The sequence below is a fragment of the Lissotriton helveticus genome, chromosome 11 (assembly GCF_964261635.1).
Source record: "Lissotriton helveticus chromosome 11, aLisHel1.1, whole genome shotgun sequence".
Lineage (NCBI taxonomy): Eukaryota > Metazoa > Chordata > Amphibia > Caudata > Salamandridae > Lissotriton > Lissotriton helveticus.
In genome coordinates this window covers 631,134,184-631,153,128 of record NC_136072.1, presented here as the reverse complement: position 1 = coordinate 631,153,128, position 18,945 = coordinate 631,134,184, and the positions used below count along the sequence as shown (strand labels likewise).

Below are 18,945 nucleotides of genomic sequence, written 5' to 3'. Positions count from 1 at the left end.
GCAAAAAATATTGCGATTTCTACATGCATCCCGTTTTGTGAGTCTTTAATAGCGATTCCTTAAAAATCGCTATTAAGGACTCGCAAAACAGGACTTTGATGAATCTGGGGTTTAATCTCAATGCAGTTTTGTATTCCATTTTTGTTCTCACCTCTTGGTCCACCGATATCATGTTTATATTTTCGATATAATTTGTAGATATGAACTTTTAAACTCTGCTCAGTGCCACTAGCCTGTTCAGTAATGAGCGGGTGTTACATAATATCTGAATACAAAATAATTGGAAAGAGAGATAAACGACAAAAATAAGCGAAAAGGTTTCATTATTACTAGATGCAATTAGACCTACGAGATCTAACCAATGCAATAGTGGTATACATCTGTAAACTGAAAATAAAAGGCCTGTTGCTGGACAAATAAGGTGACTAAGGTCAATTAAAGAGTAATAAGGATACTCATATTACAGAATTTTTTAGGTGGACAGCACAACAGAATTTATAGTCAGGCAAGTGCATTAAAAACTGTACATAAGAAATATTTTTGTAGAACTAAATAAAAAGAATACACATTTTGGGGTTCAGGAATACACATTTTGGGGTTCAGGAATGTCATTTAATAATAATCTTAATTTCATGACAACAATAAATTACACACAATAAAAGCAGTTTCATTTTAGTCACAGTTCTTGTAGATTGACTGGAGTTTCTGTACAACACAATAGTGCTTATTATGGAATCCAAATGCTGCAAGCGTTTTAACGTTTAATACTACCTGCATTACCTGAACATACTGCACTGCAATCGGGCAGAAGCTTGCTGCTCGTATTGCACGGAAGAAATATATTCTTATGAACTGATCTGAGACACACTGTATACACTTCTGCTAAGTAATTTGGATAAAACATTAAACTTCTGAAACAAAAAACACGAATATTTAACTCCTCGCAGCTACTGTTGCCGGTTCTTCAGACTGCAACTGTTTTCCAAGATATTCCCTAAAATAAAACATAACATGAGTGTCAGCTATTTCAAATAAGCGATTATATTGTTTCAAACTTACAAAACAGTAACCGAGATCGATAAAGTGTTAATTGGCCTTCTGCAAATAATACATGCACTGTCATAGATTACATATACCCTGCAAAAAAGCACAAGCAAACTTGTGTAAAAATATCATGAGCTCGCGCCTTGGCTGGTAATATTTTAGTAGGTTTAACTTTCCAAAACAAGGAGCAAGTACGCTTGTCAATTTTTTATCAATACACACCAGTGTGGAATCAAACAGTTTTTGTTAATGTAAAATTTGAAAGATACAAACAAATGAGCAGCAGTATCTTGAGCTGCCTACCATTAATCAATGAAAGTAAAGTAGCGAAGAAAGAACTGGTCAGTGCTAGTTCAAGAAATACAAAACACTAAACTAACTTACCCCTTCGGCGCTGATGACGAGGTCAGCTCGTCATCGGTTGCGCCGCTCGCACGCTGATGACGAGCTGAGCTCGTCATGTAACGTGGCTTTTTGAAAAAAGCCGCGCAGCGCGAAAATAGCCGCAGCGCGCATGCGGTTAAAGTTCCTGTCTGAAGCGACGATGAGTAATAGGCATTTCTTTTGCATGGATAACGTTTCTGCTATCTGTAGAAAGGTTACATCATGTAGGTGTTTTAACACAAAATAAATATTTCGAGCAATCTTATTTAAAACTTGCTTTAGGACTTTGACACGGCAACAGGGCCGGCACCGCGGCACGGAAACCGGGCCGGCACCGCGGCACGGAAACCGGGCCGGCACGGCAACAGGGCCGGCACGGCACGGCAACAGGGCCGGCACGGCACGGCAACAGGGCCGGCACGGCACAGCAACAGGGCCGGCACGGCACAGCAACAGGGCCGGCACGGCACAGCAACAGGGCCGGCACGGCACAGCAACAGGGCCGGCACGGCACAGCAACAGGGCCGGCACGGCACAGCAACAGGGCCGGCACGGCACAGCAACAGGGCCGGCACGGCACAGCAACAGGGCCGGCACGGCACAGCAACAGGGCCGGCACGGCACAGCAACAGGGCCGGCACGGCACAGCAACAGGGCCGGCACGGCACAGCAACAGGGCCGGCACGGCACAGCAACAGGGCCGGCACGGCACAGCAACAGGGCCGGCACGGCACAGCAACAGGGCCGGCACGGCACAGCAACAGGGCCAGCACGGCACAGCAACAGGGCCAGCACGGCACAGCAACAGGGCCAGCACGGCACAGCAACAGGGCCAGCACGGCACAGCAACAGGGCCAGCACGGCACAGCTACAGGGCCAGCACGGCACAGCTACAGGGCCAGCACGGCACAGCTACAGGGCCAGCACGGCACAGCTACAGGGCCAGCACGGCACAGCTACAGGGCCAGCACGGCACAGCTACAGGGCCAGCACGGCACAGCTACAGGGCCAGCACGGCACAGCTACAGGGCCAGCACGGCACAGCTACAGGGCCAGCACGGCACAGCTACAGGGCCAGCACGGCACAGCTACAGGGCCAGCACGGCACGGCAACAGGGCCAGCACGGCACGGCAACAGGGCCAGCACGGCACGGCAACAGGGCCAGCACGGCACGGCAACAGGGCCAGCACGGCACGGCAACAGGGCCAGCACGGCACGGCAACAGGGCCAGCACGGCACGGCAACAGTGCCAGCACGGCACGGCAACAGGCCCGGCACGGCAACAGGGCCGGCATGGCAACAGGGCCGGCATGGCAACAGGGCCGGCATGGCAACAGGGCCGGCACGGCAACAGGGCCGGCACGGCAACAGGGCCGGCATGGCAACAGGGCCGGCATGGCAACAGGGCCGGCATGGCACTGTAAGGCACGGTAACAGTGCCAGCACGGTAACAGGGCTGGCACGGTACGGCAACAGGGCCGGCAAGTCACGGCAACAGGGCGGGAATGGCAACAGGGCTGACACAGCACGGCAACAGGGCCGGCACAGCACAGCACAACAACAGGGCCGGCACAGCAACAGGGCCGGCACGGCACAGCACAACAACAGGGCTAACACGGCAACAGGGCCGGCACAGCACAGCAACAGGGCCGGCATGGCACAGCAACAGGGCCGGCATGGCACAGCAACAGGGCCGGCACAGCACAGCAACAGGGCCGGCATGGCACAGCAACAGGGCCGGCACAGCAACAGGGCCGGCAGGCCACAGCAACAGGGCCGGCACGCCACAGCCCACCACAGCAACAGGGCCGGCACAGCATAGCAACAGGGCAAGCACAGCACAGCAAGAGCACGGCACAACAGAGCAACAGCAACAGGGCTGCACAGAACAGCCCCAACAGGGCCTTCACGGCACAGCTACAGGGCCTCCACGGCACAGGCACAGCCACAGGGCCTCCACGGCACAGCCACAGGGCCTTCAAAGCACTGCCTGGCACCAGGGCCTGCACGGCACTGCGCGCACCAGGACCTGCATGGCACTAGGGCCTTCACAACACTGCACCAGGGCCTTCACAACACTGCAACAGTGCCTTCACAGCACTGCAACAAGGCCTTCACAGCACTGCAACAAGGCCTTCACAACACTGCAACAAGGCCTTCACAACACTGCAACAAGGCCTTCACAACACTGCAACAAGGCCTTCACAACACGGCACCCCTTCACAACACGGCACCCCTTCACAACACGGCACCCCTTCACAACACGGCACCCCTTCACAACACGGCACCCCTTCACAACACGGCACCCCTTCACAACACGGCACCACGAAGTTCAGGAATATGGCACCATTGTGTACTGGGCTTGTTTAGAAGAATGGATTAGTTTTAACTGTTTTATGGAATTGAAGATCTTGGAGAATAAGCATGGGGAGACGCAGAGAATTCCACAGAGTGGGAAGGAGGACGGGAAAGGAGTGATCATCACTCCAGGCACATATAATGTTCAGTAGGGCATAAACAATTTAGAATTACAGCAAGGATTAGCACAGGAAAATTAAGAACTAAAGGGACAACTAGCAAAAGCAATCATGAGTATGTGACGTAGAGACCTAGAACTCCTGTAGTACTACTTCACATACTCCTAATAGTCGTGGTGAATTTGCTTAAAAAACATCTAAAACCAGAGCATTCTATATGCAATTTATGCAAACTGAAAGGACTTTGTGCTCTTGGCACTTTTACAAGTAGCGAGTTGGGCATTTCAATGCCAATTCACAAAGGCTTTTATGAGCATCTTGGGTATCTACATTTCACGTACTCGCAAAGGCAATCATGAGTATGTGTAGTAGTATTAAAGGAGTTCCAAGTCACATACTCTTAAACGCCTTTGTGAGTTGGTCTATTTCTGTTGGAAGAACAGGAGGCCGGAGTAATGCAAGTTGTGATGAGCAATGCACGCCAATTTAATAGCATGTGTGATGAGGCCCGAGAAACTTTCAGCGATGCAGTCAGGTTTCCTTAGACTGCAGTCTAGCCTGACCTCAAGATTTGTAATCCACTGCAGCTTCTTCAGCAGAGAGACGCTGGTAAACCTTGGTAAAGTCTAGCAGAGAAGCTATCATGGTCTTCTGAAAGGCTCTGGTTCAAATGATTCTTGTCGGACATCCTTGAAACCAGCTTGAATGCCTCACACTAATACATCATGACAGCTACTCACTCTGCTCCCCAGTGCCAGCTCCTTCTACTACCAAATAGTGCAGGCTTCTCATACTGCCAACCATTGCCACATTGTAACCATGCCATCTGGATACAGATCCTCACTTTGCCTCTCAATGCCTGCTCTTTATATGACCTCCAGTGCTAGCTCCTTACTTGCCCACCAATCTCTCCTTCACACTGCCCTCCTTTTGCTTGCTCCTCACAATGTACACTAATGCCAACTTCTCACACTGAGCAACAGATCGATCTCCTAACACAGTCTATAAGGGCAAGGCAATTTCACTTCCACCCAGGGCTCTTCTTTACACTGCTCTCCAGAGCAACTGCTTACTTTGTACCCCAGCGGCAGCTTCCCACCATGCAAACTAGTGTCCACTCCTCACAAGCATTTAACATCTCCCCCCAGTACTTGCATCTCCCACCAGTGCCTGCCTCTCACACTTCCCACCTCTTACAGTTCCTCTCACTCCCACCAGAGGTAGTTAATTGCATGGACATAGTATGTATTACAGATTTCCCACCAGTGTCTGCTCCCCATGCTACCCTCTAATACAGGCATCTCGTTTTGCTCTCCACTGACAAGCTCTTACACAGCTCAACCCTGCCCAATCTTCTTCGCCATCTGCCAGTAAAAGCATCTACAACTGCCTGCCAGCTTCTTACACTGGCCAACGGAGCCAGATCACCTCAATCCACACTACAGCAAAGCCATAGACTGCCTGCTCCTCAAAATGCTTGTCGATGCTGCTCCTTACATTGTGTGTCTGTTTGTTATTCTGCTCACTGGAGACAGCAACTTTCATTACAGAACAGTATCTGTTGACCACAATGTTGACAAGCATCAGGTACTCACACTGCCAGGAATGTTTACCCATCTCTCCTACCAGTGCCACTCCTCATAACGCCAATTAGGAGCAGCTTCCTAAAGTGGCCACCAGTGCATGTTGCTCAACAGTGCCAGGTTCTCACACAGGTCTGGACTGCATTAACCATTCATTCCACTTACCATACGGCCCTCAGTGCCTGGTTCCCATTCTGTTGACCGGTGCCTGTTCCGCTCTACTCACTAGTGGCTGCTCCCCTTGTGTGCTCCTCACCCGGAGCCACCAAGTATGCTTCTCATTTATTTTACAGAGTTTTATATAGCGTGAACTTGACCCGAATCGGGTATCAGAGTGCCTTACATAGCACTAGTTGCATTATTGTCCACAAGTAGTACCAGCTGCTCAATATACACACTGCCCACCAGTGCTAACTTCTCCTACTGTCCTACTCATCTTTCAAAAGTGCATTGCTCTCTAAAGAGACCTTACAACAAATTTCTCACGCAGATATTCACACTTTCCGCCAGGCCAGTTTCCGATACAGTTCATCGACTCCTCAAACTGCTCACCAGTGTCCACACCTTATGCTACCTACTGGATTGAACATTTTAATCTCCACACCAGTGGCAGTTTCTCTGTCAGCCAATGCTTATTCATCACCACGTCCAAAAAGGCCAACTATTCAAGAAGTTAGGCAATATCAGCACACCACACTGCCAAGCAGTGATAGTTTCCCATATAGCCCAGTAATGTGCTCTGCCTCTCGTATTGCCTAGCAGCACCATTCCCACACACTGCCAGCCACTGCAAGCTCCTGACACTCCAAAGGTGCCAGATCCTGTTCCTCCATCTCCCACTAGTGTTTCAAACTGCCTACTATTGCCAGTTCCTTCTTTGTCCATCAATACCAGCTCTTTACAGCACTCACCAGTTTCTGCTCATCAAATTGCCCAATCCTAACACTGCCTACAACATTGTTCTCCTCACAAGGCCCACCAGTTCTTGCTCCTAACGCTTACAATCAATGCCAGTACCAAACACTGCCCTTCTGTGTGCAGCCCACATGCAATGGAGGCTGGTGGTCACATTTACTTTCTATGTTCAGTCAGTACATGGCAGCTATCCTAAAATGGCAGCCAGTCTACAGACAGGGTGTTTTTGAAGCAGATGCTAACTAGTGTTTTTATCTGCGTTCCTGTTTTCCTCATATGTGCCCATATTTGCTGGTGTTCTTCTGTTACTCCAATATTGATCTGCCTCTAACCTCAGAGTTTCCTCATAATATATTTTACAAATATTTCACAATAAAGAATCTATAAGAATGTTACAAATAAATGCTCATGTTCAAGCAAAACTAAATATGATTTACATAACGAGAAACATTTTAAATGGAAAAGTTAATGTATTACCCAGCATTATTAAGGAGACCAAAATACATCCCCATAGTACCAACAACTAAGCATAGTACCTTCTCACAAATACAGAGACTAGACCTTTAGGATCTTAAAAATGTAATAGCTTTATATACATCAAAATGCGAAATAGGTGCTTAAAAAGTTGACTATGCTGGTGTAAACCCCTAATACGGATTTCAAAATCAGGATCTGAGGATTTTCAGACCAGAAACTCCACTTACTACTGGGGAAAATATGTAAGCAATGTGTATTTTGTGCATCATATTTATCAGTAGAGGCAAGAAAAACAGAAGCCTGGCAGTATACAAAATGTTTAAAAACAAACAAAGGCACATTCATAAACATTTTGAATGTTCATTCCCCCAGAAGCACATGTAAAGGCACACCTATAAAAAGGTAGGGGAAGGTGTGTAGAGGAGGGGACAGGTTTTCTCGACCTTAAACTTATTTTCTAGGAGGATTTATTAACTTGCATGTCCTAAAGCACTTGTCGGCTTAAGCACTTGAACAATATAGTTGCTCAAACATAAAAGCCTAACCTGTGGACAATGTGCTTATAAAGTATAAGGAAGAAGTGCATGCATGAAAATGTAGGTTTTTCCACAGCCTGGTGGCAAAAATATGGATTTTATTAAAGACACGGAGACTAATATTATGCAATATCCTTTAATGCCACTACTTCATAGCAGCTCCTTTAAAGAACATAGAACTTAGAATTCTGACATAATAAAACCACAGAACCCCCAACCCTCAGCCTTTCTGTTTTACTGATGCTCCTGCAGTCAAGTACTAGTGTGGAGATCGTGAGAGATATATTTTAATTAGAAGAGTATGTTGAACGTGGTTGGCTAAGAAATTAAAGAATTTGTATAAATTGTTGTAATGAATTAATTTTTGTGTTAAAGTGAAACTTTGTCTGCATCCACACTTGCCTTACTCATATGTGCCCCCTCCACCACATCAAAAAAAAATTGTCAGTGGGTCAGAGGCATCCAAATGCTGATCTTAGCACATACGTAGGTTCTTGTCGAACCCTTTTCAAGGATCTCGTCCCCCTTTACCTGGAAAAGCTGAAATTTTGGGATCCAACTCCGCGGTCACCATAACCTTGTCCTCCAAAGAAGGTTCTAGGATACTGACGTCAATCTGAGCCTTACTTATTTAGGCATCTGTTTCCTGAGCCAGGTATGTACGTACTCTGCAACATGTTCCAGAGACGATCCATCTCGAGACAGTGGGTGCCTAACCATAAAAGGATCAAACATTGCATCCCCTGAAAGGTCCTAAATCTCAACAGAATACGATTCCTTCATGCTCTCCTTTCTATCTTTAACTTGTGTTACCTCATTACCTCCAGACTTATCAGACCCACATTCCTGATGAGCAACTTATCTTGACTTCGGCACTACCCGAAAACTCATCACAAAAGCACAACAGTGTTTTTAGGGCTTTTAAAAAAAATATTCTTCATCTTACTTTCTCTCCTGGGGCCTTTAACCTGCCCCCCGCCCCCCAACCAAATCCTGCACCAAAAACTAATCCTTTAAACTGCCCAAAACTGACCTTTCCAAATTCTTCAATCCTAAAACTGAATCACCCCTCTTCAACTGACATTAAGTACCATAGTGGAGAAGTGAGGCTCAATGGTTAGAGCGGCAGACTCTGATGCAGAGGTCTAGCCCGGGACCAGGGTTCAATTCCCGCCTCGGCGGGTCTTGGGCTCGAAAATTCCACGGACCTGATAATTCTCACCTCAGTGCCTATTCCAATCATGGAGTCCCACTCTGCAACTCTGGGCAATAGCTTGCTTAATCTCCACAACGGCCCCCACAACGCTAAGGATGCCTGGCCTCCACCTTGGGGGTGCCCAGGAGTGCACACCTCATAGGGAAAGCCAGGATGGGTTCCACAGCGGTATTCGTACAAGCGCCTTGAGACCCTTGCGGGTGAGTAGTGCGCTATACAAGTATCAATTTACATTTATATTTACATAGCTGACTGGCATAGCACCAGGTCAACAGTTGGAACAGTCAAAAATTCCCACACCGGTATGGCACACTATGCCATTTTCCAAACAGACTGTGTCCCAATCCTGTAAGATGGCTACAAAGTGCATTAACCAATAGAAAGCAACCCTCTTAGAAATCCAGTCCTTCCTCTCTTTCCACAACATATTGACTGTGATTGGCAGTACACAGCACAAAATCTACCCAACGCTCTGCAACCAAAAAGCACTGCCCACTGAAAGCATTGTATGTGGGCGGTCTCTACAAATGGTATTACGATCCGACCCCCATGGCGCTGGTCCAGGGCTGGATTCAGTCAATAGCTGCACGCACCCCCATCACAGTGCAGCCAGCTCAAACTCCCAGTGCGCAGAAAAGGTCCACAAGCTCAACTGCTGCATCAACGGCCCAGTGCCCCCACAGTAAGAACATTTTTTAAATTCTTTTATAAAAAGAAACAATTAAGCCCTGAACTTCAAAACAAACCCTTCACTCCTAAAATCCTATTTGAAATGATTAAAAGCCCCATATAGGCTAAAAGAAGGCAAATACAAAACTCAACCATACGCATACATGGCAAACAAGACAAAGTTTCATTTTAACACAAAACTTAATACATCACACCGATTTATACAAATTCTGTACATTTCTAAACAACCCACGGTCAACCTACTCTTCAGGGTAAAATATATCTCTCACACTCTCCACACCAGTACCTAACTGCAGGAGCAGCAGCAAAAAAGAAGGCTGAGGGTTGGGGGTACGTGGTTTTATTGTGAGAATTCTAAATTATATGTTCTTTGAAAGGAGCTGATGTGGAGTATTGGCATTAAAGGATGTTGCATAATGTTAGCCTCCGGATCTCGCCATAAAATCTACAATATACCTTGATTTCCACGCAAGCCCTGAAATTTCACGAAATTAGGAAATCACTGATAAAACCAATAAAGCCTAGATTTCCAACTTTAACAGAAAATCGCTGTATGTGCAACAATGTACGTATGCAGATATGAAAGTGTAACTGATCACATACCAGTTATGAACCATCAGTTTCTGTACCGCTAACAAGGCATTGTAGCGAACTTGTTGGTCTTCATGGTGCATATGGTTCATCACAAGTTGCTTGCCACCAAGCTGCTCAATCACGCTGAAAGAGGGGAAATATGCTTGCATTTAGATAATTGTTTGTTAGGAGACTTGAAATCACAAATTTTAACCAATTTTCTATCACAGCAAAGGGTGACGTTGTTAACATATTTTTATCATCATTAACATGAAAAGTTCTGAAAGGAAGAAGCTCCATAATTTGCAGTTAGCTTCAGCATGATCCTAGTTTCGCAATCAAGTCACCTTGTAAACTACGAAGCACAGACACATCCCACAAGTGAAAAATCCGTGGAAAAATGGCTATCACTAATGTTAGTTCTCTTTAGAAATGTAATGAATCAAATATTTACCAACACATGAGACCTACCAATGCTTCAAGGACTAAATTGATGCCATGATTCTAAAGCCATACTGGTTTTAGTGAATTTGTGTGAATCTCTATGCATTATAAACAATTGGCCAAACAATATCTTTGCATTTTCCTTCAGATTATGTGTATCAAAACAGCAAGGGAGTGTTGCAGTTGAATTAGCAGAGCTTAATTTATGTGGCTGGTTACCTGCACTATTTGTTTCGAACTTAAGTTTATCATCATACACAGAACAAGAAAAAATGGCAGGAAATGGAGAATGGAGGTGGAAGAGAAAGACAAGAAAACAGTGACAAATGGAAGAAGCTGGGGTGAAAAAAACTGCAAGTGTGAAATAGAAACAGTACGTGTCTGGTGGTGGAAGAAAGAGCTAGGAGATGCAAATTAAAGCTAGGCTGCCTTGGTAGTAAGCATTTCAAACATTGGGCACCTGCACTTATTTACCTTTACAAACTTGGCACTTCGAATGAGCATCCTCCTCTTTTCACAGCCTACTATTCAAACAAATAGTATAAACAAATAGGTAGAGGAGTGGCGAATTATAGCTTTCCTAATAAAGCCTTAACATACAGCTCTTCAGTGTGCAAGGGATAAACTTGGTCACCATCTTACAAATACGGTAATTTGGAAAAATGGACAGTAGACCGGGAACAACAAGAAAGTCAATCAGGCATTTATGAAAAGGCAATGAATGCAAAGAAAAAGGAGTCCAAGCAGGACAATTTTTCTGGAAAATTGTGCCATAATGAATTGAAATACTGTTACGTCCCTTGTGTCCTGCATTTCTCACAAATGCTTCATTCTCTGAAGTGAAACAGACACTGACTTGCTGTGGTGTAGCTGGAGACCCAAATGTTGGAACTTTAAGCACTTCCTGAAAGGATGTCACATTCAAAATGTCGGGTATGGTTAGACAAAGATCCCCATTTCCCAGATACTGGCTGCTACCCCAGCAAAGCACTAGGAGAAACTACAGGTAGCATAATTCAGGCCTAAAGATAAACCTGTTGCCGGTAGTTTCAAGTATGTCCAATCTTCTTGGCAAGGAGTAAATGTACAAATGCCTCTTGGACGTCTACACGGAGCACAACTAGTCTTTATTCAGCCTTGAAAATACAATTTGATGATGACAGACACCCACAATCTTACACCTCATATGGGTTTTCCTTCACATGGTAGGTAAATACTTCATGGACACAGAGGCGGGTTGTCTGACATCAATTAGGCATCCATCGGACTCTCCATTTTGCCATCATCCCATTGCCGATAGGTGCGTGTGTGTTTTTAACGTGTTATGCAGAGTGAATCTGGATATGCTTCTAATAGGTGACCAAAAGGCCTACACACAAGCCATGATTAACTTTTATATCACGATTATGACACAGGTATTTAATACTACACAACACGAGTAATTACTATTTGTTTCTCTGATTTTATTTTCTTTAAAAACATTTTCTTTTCCAGTTAAAAGCATAAACCAATCAAGCATTCATTCTATATTGTGATCACGATCATGTGCTTAGGTACATATAGAAAAAAGCTATCTAACAATTCCGATTTACGGTTACTAGCTCAGAGTCACTGATCCTAATGTTTTAAGCAAAACTTGACTTGTATCACAATTTAGACGAGACACCAAAAATACAATCAATTAAAACATAATACATAAAGAGTCCTTAGTCGACGCGTTTCGGTGCTTTTGTTGTGATGTAACACCTTCCTCAGGACAGACGAATTAAAAACAGGTATAGTCTTCTTTCTATGAAATGAATGCACATAATTACTTTAGGTTTGTAAAAGAGAACGTATAGTTAAACAGGTTGTGTACTAGTCGTGTCATATTTAAGAAGATTTAGTTATTTTCGCAAACTAACGGGCTTACTTTGGTTAGTTGACTATTGGTCCTTCTTATCATTTAAGGCCAATGGAAATTCATTTTAAATCAGGAGCCAGTCTAATGAACGCTCTCAGTTTTTCTGTAATTCAAAACGGTGGCATTAGAAAATTTCGGCTATCCTTGCTTTATCAGATATATGGTCGAGTTTCATGCCTACTTACTTAAAAACGGGGAGACTCGTTTTTACAGTGTCAAGATAAGTTGTAGCTGCGTCTTTCAATCTGCGCAGAACAGCTGATTGGTTCTAGTGCACCAGTTACCTATATGAATTAATTAAACATTGTATTCAGGGACTAAAAATTAGATTCTACCTCAACTAGTTCTGTAACTTTTGATTAATGTGGCTACATACCTATAAATTTGAGGTATATCGCCTACTCCAGCTTGATGTCTTCCCACTTGGAATCGGTTTTGAGGTGGAGGTACCACTTTATTCTGTGCCACCTAGATAGTAAAATTTGTTTGTAACACATGTCTAAGCGTGCCTTATAAAAAACATACGTTTTTTTATCATTTACATTCTTATGTATCTAGGTTTAGAATTTTAGTACCTTATGTGAGCCCTATTTCGGACACCCCACATGCATGGTGTGTTTTTCAAAATGCCTCCGAACCGCTTTACCGGCGAAATGTTCTGTAGGCTGTTATTTATGGTAAGAACAGGAGACCCACGCCTACTTGAGTTAGATATCTGGCGTGTGCAGCCTGTTTGTGGCACTCTATAGTTAGACTAAATCACAAAAGACTTTCCGTATATTGGCTGTTAGCTTCCTAAGGAAAGCAACAGCAATTCAGTAGGTGTATCTAAGTATCCTCTGATTTCGTTGTTATTAAAAAAAACCTTGACCCTGCTTGACTAGTGGCACTCTGTGTTAAATACTCAGCGTACCTATGGGTTATTCTTTTATTAAAAGTAATAAGATCGGTGGTGATGGTAATCTACATTTACAATTCCCAATATCAAAGTTTGTGGCAACCTCTCCGCCCAGCTGGACTCCTTAGTAGTACTACGCTGGAAACTCGTACAAACATTGACATTTTAAAAGGGATGTCTCAGGCATTTATCGTAGCCCCTCGTTCTACCCGCACTCCTTACCGTGTGCTCTCGTCCAGCTATCGCTTGACACCTTCCTGCTCCCCGTGCTTGAAACAAAGTGGTGACTGGTCTGAGATATATCTATAGGGGCCTCCCTTTATTTAAATTTCTTAATTGGCGCTGCTGGCGTTCTGAGATGGATAACACCTGCACGTGTACTGCGGTCGCCATGATTGTAGTTTTGTAAATAAACTCATTTGCTACGTCATATCCGCATTTCATCGATCAGCGCTTTTACTCACGGCATTTTGGTAGTTTTTATACAGCCGATTCATGCCGGTAGTTTATCAACTATCGGTTTTCTATTCTATTCTGTTATTTAATTGTTGTTGGTATTCAAGGGTACAAAGTGATCGTAGTTCTTTAAAACAAAGTTATGGTTACATAATTTATTTATTTTCGAGTCATAAGAAATTTTCTTTTTGAAGCGATAGTGTGACCCTGTTTATTTAAAAACCAACAGTAATCTTATTCGGTTTATATGAGGTTTAAATAGCTCAGACCAGTCACCACTTTGTTTCAAGCACGGGGAGCAGGAAGGTGTCAAGCGATAGCTGGACAAGAGCACACGGTAAGGAGTGCGGGTAGAACGAGGGGCTACAATAAATGCCTGAGACATCCCTTTTAAAATTTCAATGTTAGTACGAGTTTCCAGCGTAGTACTACTAAGGAGTCCAGCTGGGCAGAGAGGTTGCCACAAACTTTGATATTGGGAATTGTAAATGTAGATTACCATCACCACCGATCTTATTACTTTTAATAAAAGAATAACCCATAGGTACGCTGAGTATTTAACACAGAGAGCCACTAGTCAAGCAGGGTCAAGGGTTTTTTTTTAATAACAACGAAATCAGAGGATACTTAGATACACCTACTGAATTGCTGTTGCTTTCCTTAGGAAGCTAACAGCCAATATACAGAAAGTCTTTTGTGATTTAGTGTAACTATAGAGTGCCACAAACAGGCTGCACACGCCAGATATCTAACTCAAGTAGGCGTGGGTCTCCTGTTCTTACCGTAAATAACAGCCTACAGAACATTTCGCCGGTAAAGCGGTTCGGAGGCATTTTGAAAAACACACCATGCATGTGGGGTGTCCGAAATAGGGCTCACATAAGGTACTAAAATTCTAAACCTAGATACATAAGAATGTAAATGATGAAATAACTTATGTTTTTTATAAGGCACGCTTAGACATGTGTTACAAACAAATTTTACTATCGAGGTGGCACAGAATAAAGTGGTACCTCCACCTCAAAACCGATTCCAAGTGGGAAGACATCAAGCTGGAGTAGGCGATATACCTCAAATTTATAGGTATGTAGCCACATTAATCAAAAGTTACAGAACTAGTTGAGGTAGAATCTAATTTTTAGTCCCTGAATACAATGTTTAATTAATTCATATAGGTAACTGGTGCACTAGAACCAATCAGCTGTTCTGCGCAGATTGAAAGACGCAGCTACAACCAATCTTGACACTGTAAAAGCGAGTCTCCCCGTTTTTAAGTAAGTAGGCATGAAACTCGACCATATATCTGATAAAGCAAGGATAGCCGCAATTTTCTAATGCCACCGTTTTGAATTACAGAAAAACTGAGAGCGTTCATTAGACTGGCTCCTGATTTAAAATGAATTTCCATTGGCCTTAAATGATAAGAAGGACCAATAGTCAACTAACCAAAGTAAGCCCGTTAGTTTGCAAAAATAACTAAATCTTCTTAAATATGACACGACTAGTACACAACCTGTTTAACTATACGTTCTCTTTTACAAACCTAAAGTAATTATGTGCATTCATTTCATAGAAAGAAGACTATACCTGTTTTTAATTCGTCTGTCCTGAGGAAGGTGTTACATCACAACAAAAGCACCGAAACGCGTCGACTAAGGACTCTTTATGTATTATGTTTTAATTGATTGTATTTTTGGTGTCTCGTCTAAATTGTGATATAAGTCAAGTTTTGCTTAAAACATTAGGATCAGTGACTCTGAGCTAGTAACCGTAAATCGGAATTGTTAGATAGCTTTTTTCTATATGTACCAGAGCACATGATCGTGATCACAATATAGAATGAATGCTTGATTGGTTTATGCTTTTAACTGGAAAAGAAAATGTTTTTAAAGAAAATAAAATCAGAGAAACAAATAGTAATTACTCGTGTTGTGTAGTATTAAATACCTGTGTCATAATCGTGATATAAAAGTTAATCATGGTTTGTGTGTAGGCCTTTTGGTCACCTATTAGAAGCATAACAGCACAGAAAGGACATTTTCTTGTTTATACTGTCGATACCCGGTCCTTTCTGGTTTCTGGGAAACTCTCTTATTTTTTAAGAGTGAATCTGGATGCCAGGAAGTGTTCTCTTTCTGCTCATTCATCAATCCAATCGACCGTCCCTCAGTGCATGTATGTAGTCAAATGTTAGATATGGGATGGCATGCCAGACATATATTGCGTAGTGTGTACACCACTTGAATTATATGATCTGCAAGCATAAGTACCGGTATGTCTGCTAGCTTGAGAGCATGGGAGTGGTGCATATTTTTGGAGGAGGAGGAGGTGGTGGTGGTGGTGGTGTGTGTGTGATGTGTTTGAGCTCATGCACTATGGAAATACCAATGTATGTGTTATATCAATGCTCATTTACTCATTTGTCATTTTTGGGCTCAGAACATATACATTTTATGGCTTGTTTGTTGCTGCCAAAAAGTAGAGACAAGCTGTGGGAGGGAACAGAGTATACCTCATTTAGATTTGGAGATTTGAACATAGGAGTAGATATTTTTGACTGGATAAAGAGTACCTCTAAAACCTGCAAGTACATGTGGAGAGGCCTTGCCAGTGGCAATGCCAATTTCTGAGTGGAATAATTGGTGGTGCGCATTTGAATCGGAGCACTTATCTATTTTGCACATTACAGAGCAGTCAATTATGTTTTGTTGCATATAGCCATACTAGAAAGGGATTGTTAATATTTCTCTCACCTGGGTGCTCTTAAAGGTAAGACCAACAACATAGGCCATCAAGCTTAAGCTGCTGGGTGCTTTCCACCTTGTGTTACTTACTAGGTGCTCTGTTCACTTGTTTGCATTAACTCCCAACAGTGCTGGACTGAATTCTGCACCTAACATTACCAGTAAAGGATTTCAACCCTCTGCTATGGGCTGCGAAAAGACACCCTATGGTAGAGGTTTCACAACCATCTTTCTTTTGATAAAGGGCACATCATATAGTGCCTTGCCATTCATCTTCATTTGCCTGACTTCATAATCAGCATGAAACTAGAATAACAAAGTACCTGAGACTGGATGAACATTTTGTCAAGCATTCAGTTTACGCCCTGTTTAAATTCTCAACCAAGACACCCTTCTCATGGCGCAGCATGGTAGTGTTCATTGGAGGATAAATCTATCTGTTCTTTTGTAACACTGAAGATTTGGCTCTTAACCGATCACTACACTAGATCATCTTGTTTCTCCTTAGGCAGGTAGTTAACTAGAGGCTCCATGGGTTCTCACTGAGCACTCATAACACCTTTCCAGTCACAGAAACAGCTGATTTGATACAGCTTTTGTGCTCCATAGCAGCTATGCCCGTCCGCGCCTGGACCGCGCCCAGCGCCAGACCCCCTGGTCCCCGCCACCTCCAACCCACTAGAACGACTTATGATGCCACTACTCTCCTCGCCCTCAACCCCGGACGCACACCACTATGCTGCAAAGCTACCCCAGGACGTACCCACGGCCCATTCGCCTGCCTCTCCTGCAAGTTCAACTGCTTCAAGACCCCCACCAAACCCACTTCCTCCACACACATCTCCGAACCCAACCGCCTGAAATGCATCCTACTCAACACCCGCTCTGTCCACAGACATGCAACAGAACTCTGGGACCTAATCGACACTGTGTCACCTGACATAGCCTTCCTTACTGAAACATGGATGAACGCATCTTCTGCTCCCGACATCGCCATAGCCATACCGGACACTTACAAGATTATTCGAAAACACCGACCCCAGGACCACCCTTAGAGGCACCCTCATTTACAGGCCTCCAGGCACCCGAACTCAATTCAGCGACGACATCACAGACTTCGTCAGCCCGCACGCCCTCGCCTCCAAGAACTACATTCTTCTAGGAGACCTCAACTACCACCTTGAAAACATACTCGACAGCAACACCACCACCCTTCTGGACAACCTGGCCAATCTCGGACTCAAACAACTTGTTGACACCCCCACCCACACAGCCGGACACACGCTCGACCCGATCTTCACCTCCAGCAAGCACATCTCCTACGATCGCACTACAGCTCTCCACTGGACGGATCACAGCTGTGTTCACTTCAGTTACATAACCACCCTGACCCACAACCATCCACAACCCATTCCCCGGAGAAACTGGAACAAAATCACCACCGACCAACTCCTCACATCACTCAACCATAACCCCCCCACCCTCTCAATGGACCCAGACCAAGCGGCCACCAACCTCAGGCAATGGATTACCCACAGTGCGGACGAATTAGCACCCCTGAAAAAGCAACAGTTGAAATCAGCCAGCAAAAAGGCTCCCTGGATCAATGATGAACTTAAAAAATCCAAGAAGCTATGCCGCACCATGGAGAAGAATTGGAGAAAAAACCCAACCTCAGACAACATGGCCTCCCTAAAGACAGCCACCCGCAAACACCACCAACTGATCCGATAAGAAATCAGCTTTCAAGGACCGTCTCGACAACAATTCTCATAACAGCAAGGAACTCTTCAATATCGTCAAAGAATTCACTAACCCCACCACAGCATCCAACGTCATCACTCCCTCCCAAGACCTCTGCGACACGCTATCCTCCTTCTTTTACAACAAAATTGCCGACATCCACAACAGCTTCAAGAATACTCCCAGTGATCAACCCGCCCCACCCCCTTCAAATCCCACTCCTCCAACTAACAACCTCAGTGCCTGGAACCCAATCACCACCGAAGACACCATTCGCCTCATCTCCGCGATGTCATCAACTGCTCTCTCAACTCTGCCACCTTCCCAGAAATCTGGAAACACGCCGAACTCAACGCCCTTCTGAAAAAACCCACAGCAGACCCCTCAGAACTGAAAAACTACCGACCCATATCCCTCCTCCCTTTCCCGGCCAAAGTCATTGAGAAAGCTGTCAACAGCCAGCTCGCCGCCTTCCTTGGATCAAACAACTCCCTTGATCCATCTCAATCCGGATTTCGAGCCAAACACAGCACCGAAACCGCCCTCATTGCAGCGACCGACGACATCCGAGCACTCCTGGACAACGGAGAAACAGTGGCCCTCATCCTACTCGACCTATCCGCCGCTTTCGACACAGTCTGCCACAGCACCCTTATACAACGCCTCAGCAACATAGGCATACAAGGAAAAGCCTTGGACTGGATTATCTCGTTCCTAGCTGGGAGAACTCAGAGAGTCCGACTTACCCCATACTACTCTAAGGCCACCGAAGTCATCTGCGGCGTACCTCAAGGATCCTCACTCAGTCCCACCCTCTTCAACGTCTACATGAGTCCTCTCGCCTCTATCGCGCGTCAACAC

General features: G+C 44.6%; 1 protein-coding gene across 2 annotated transcripts in view; it reads right to left on the bottom strand.

Moving 5' to 3' along the window:
• Positions 1-590: 590 nt before the first annotated feature.
• ATP6V1H (ATPase H+ transporting V1 subunit H) overlaps positions 591-18,945 on the bottom strand; it is a 172,651-nt gene continuing 154,296 nt past the window's right edge. For both annotated transcript variants that reach the window (XM_078666460.1, XM_078666461.1), the window contains 2 exons: positions 9,927-10,040; positions 591-994 (listed from right to left, as the gene is read on the bottom strand). In XM_078666460.1, the coding sequence (XP_078522586.1) occupies positions 934-994; positions 9,927-10,040 (175 nt within the window). In that variant the 3' untranslated portion in view covers positions 591-933. The remainder of the gene's footprint in view (positions 995-9,926; positions 10,041-18,945) is intronic.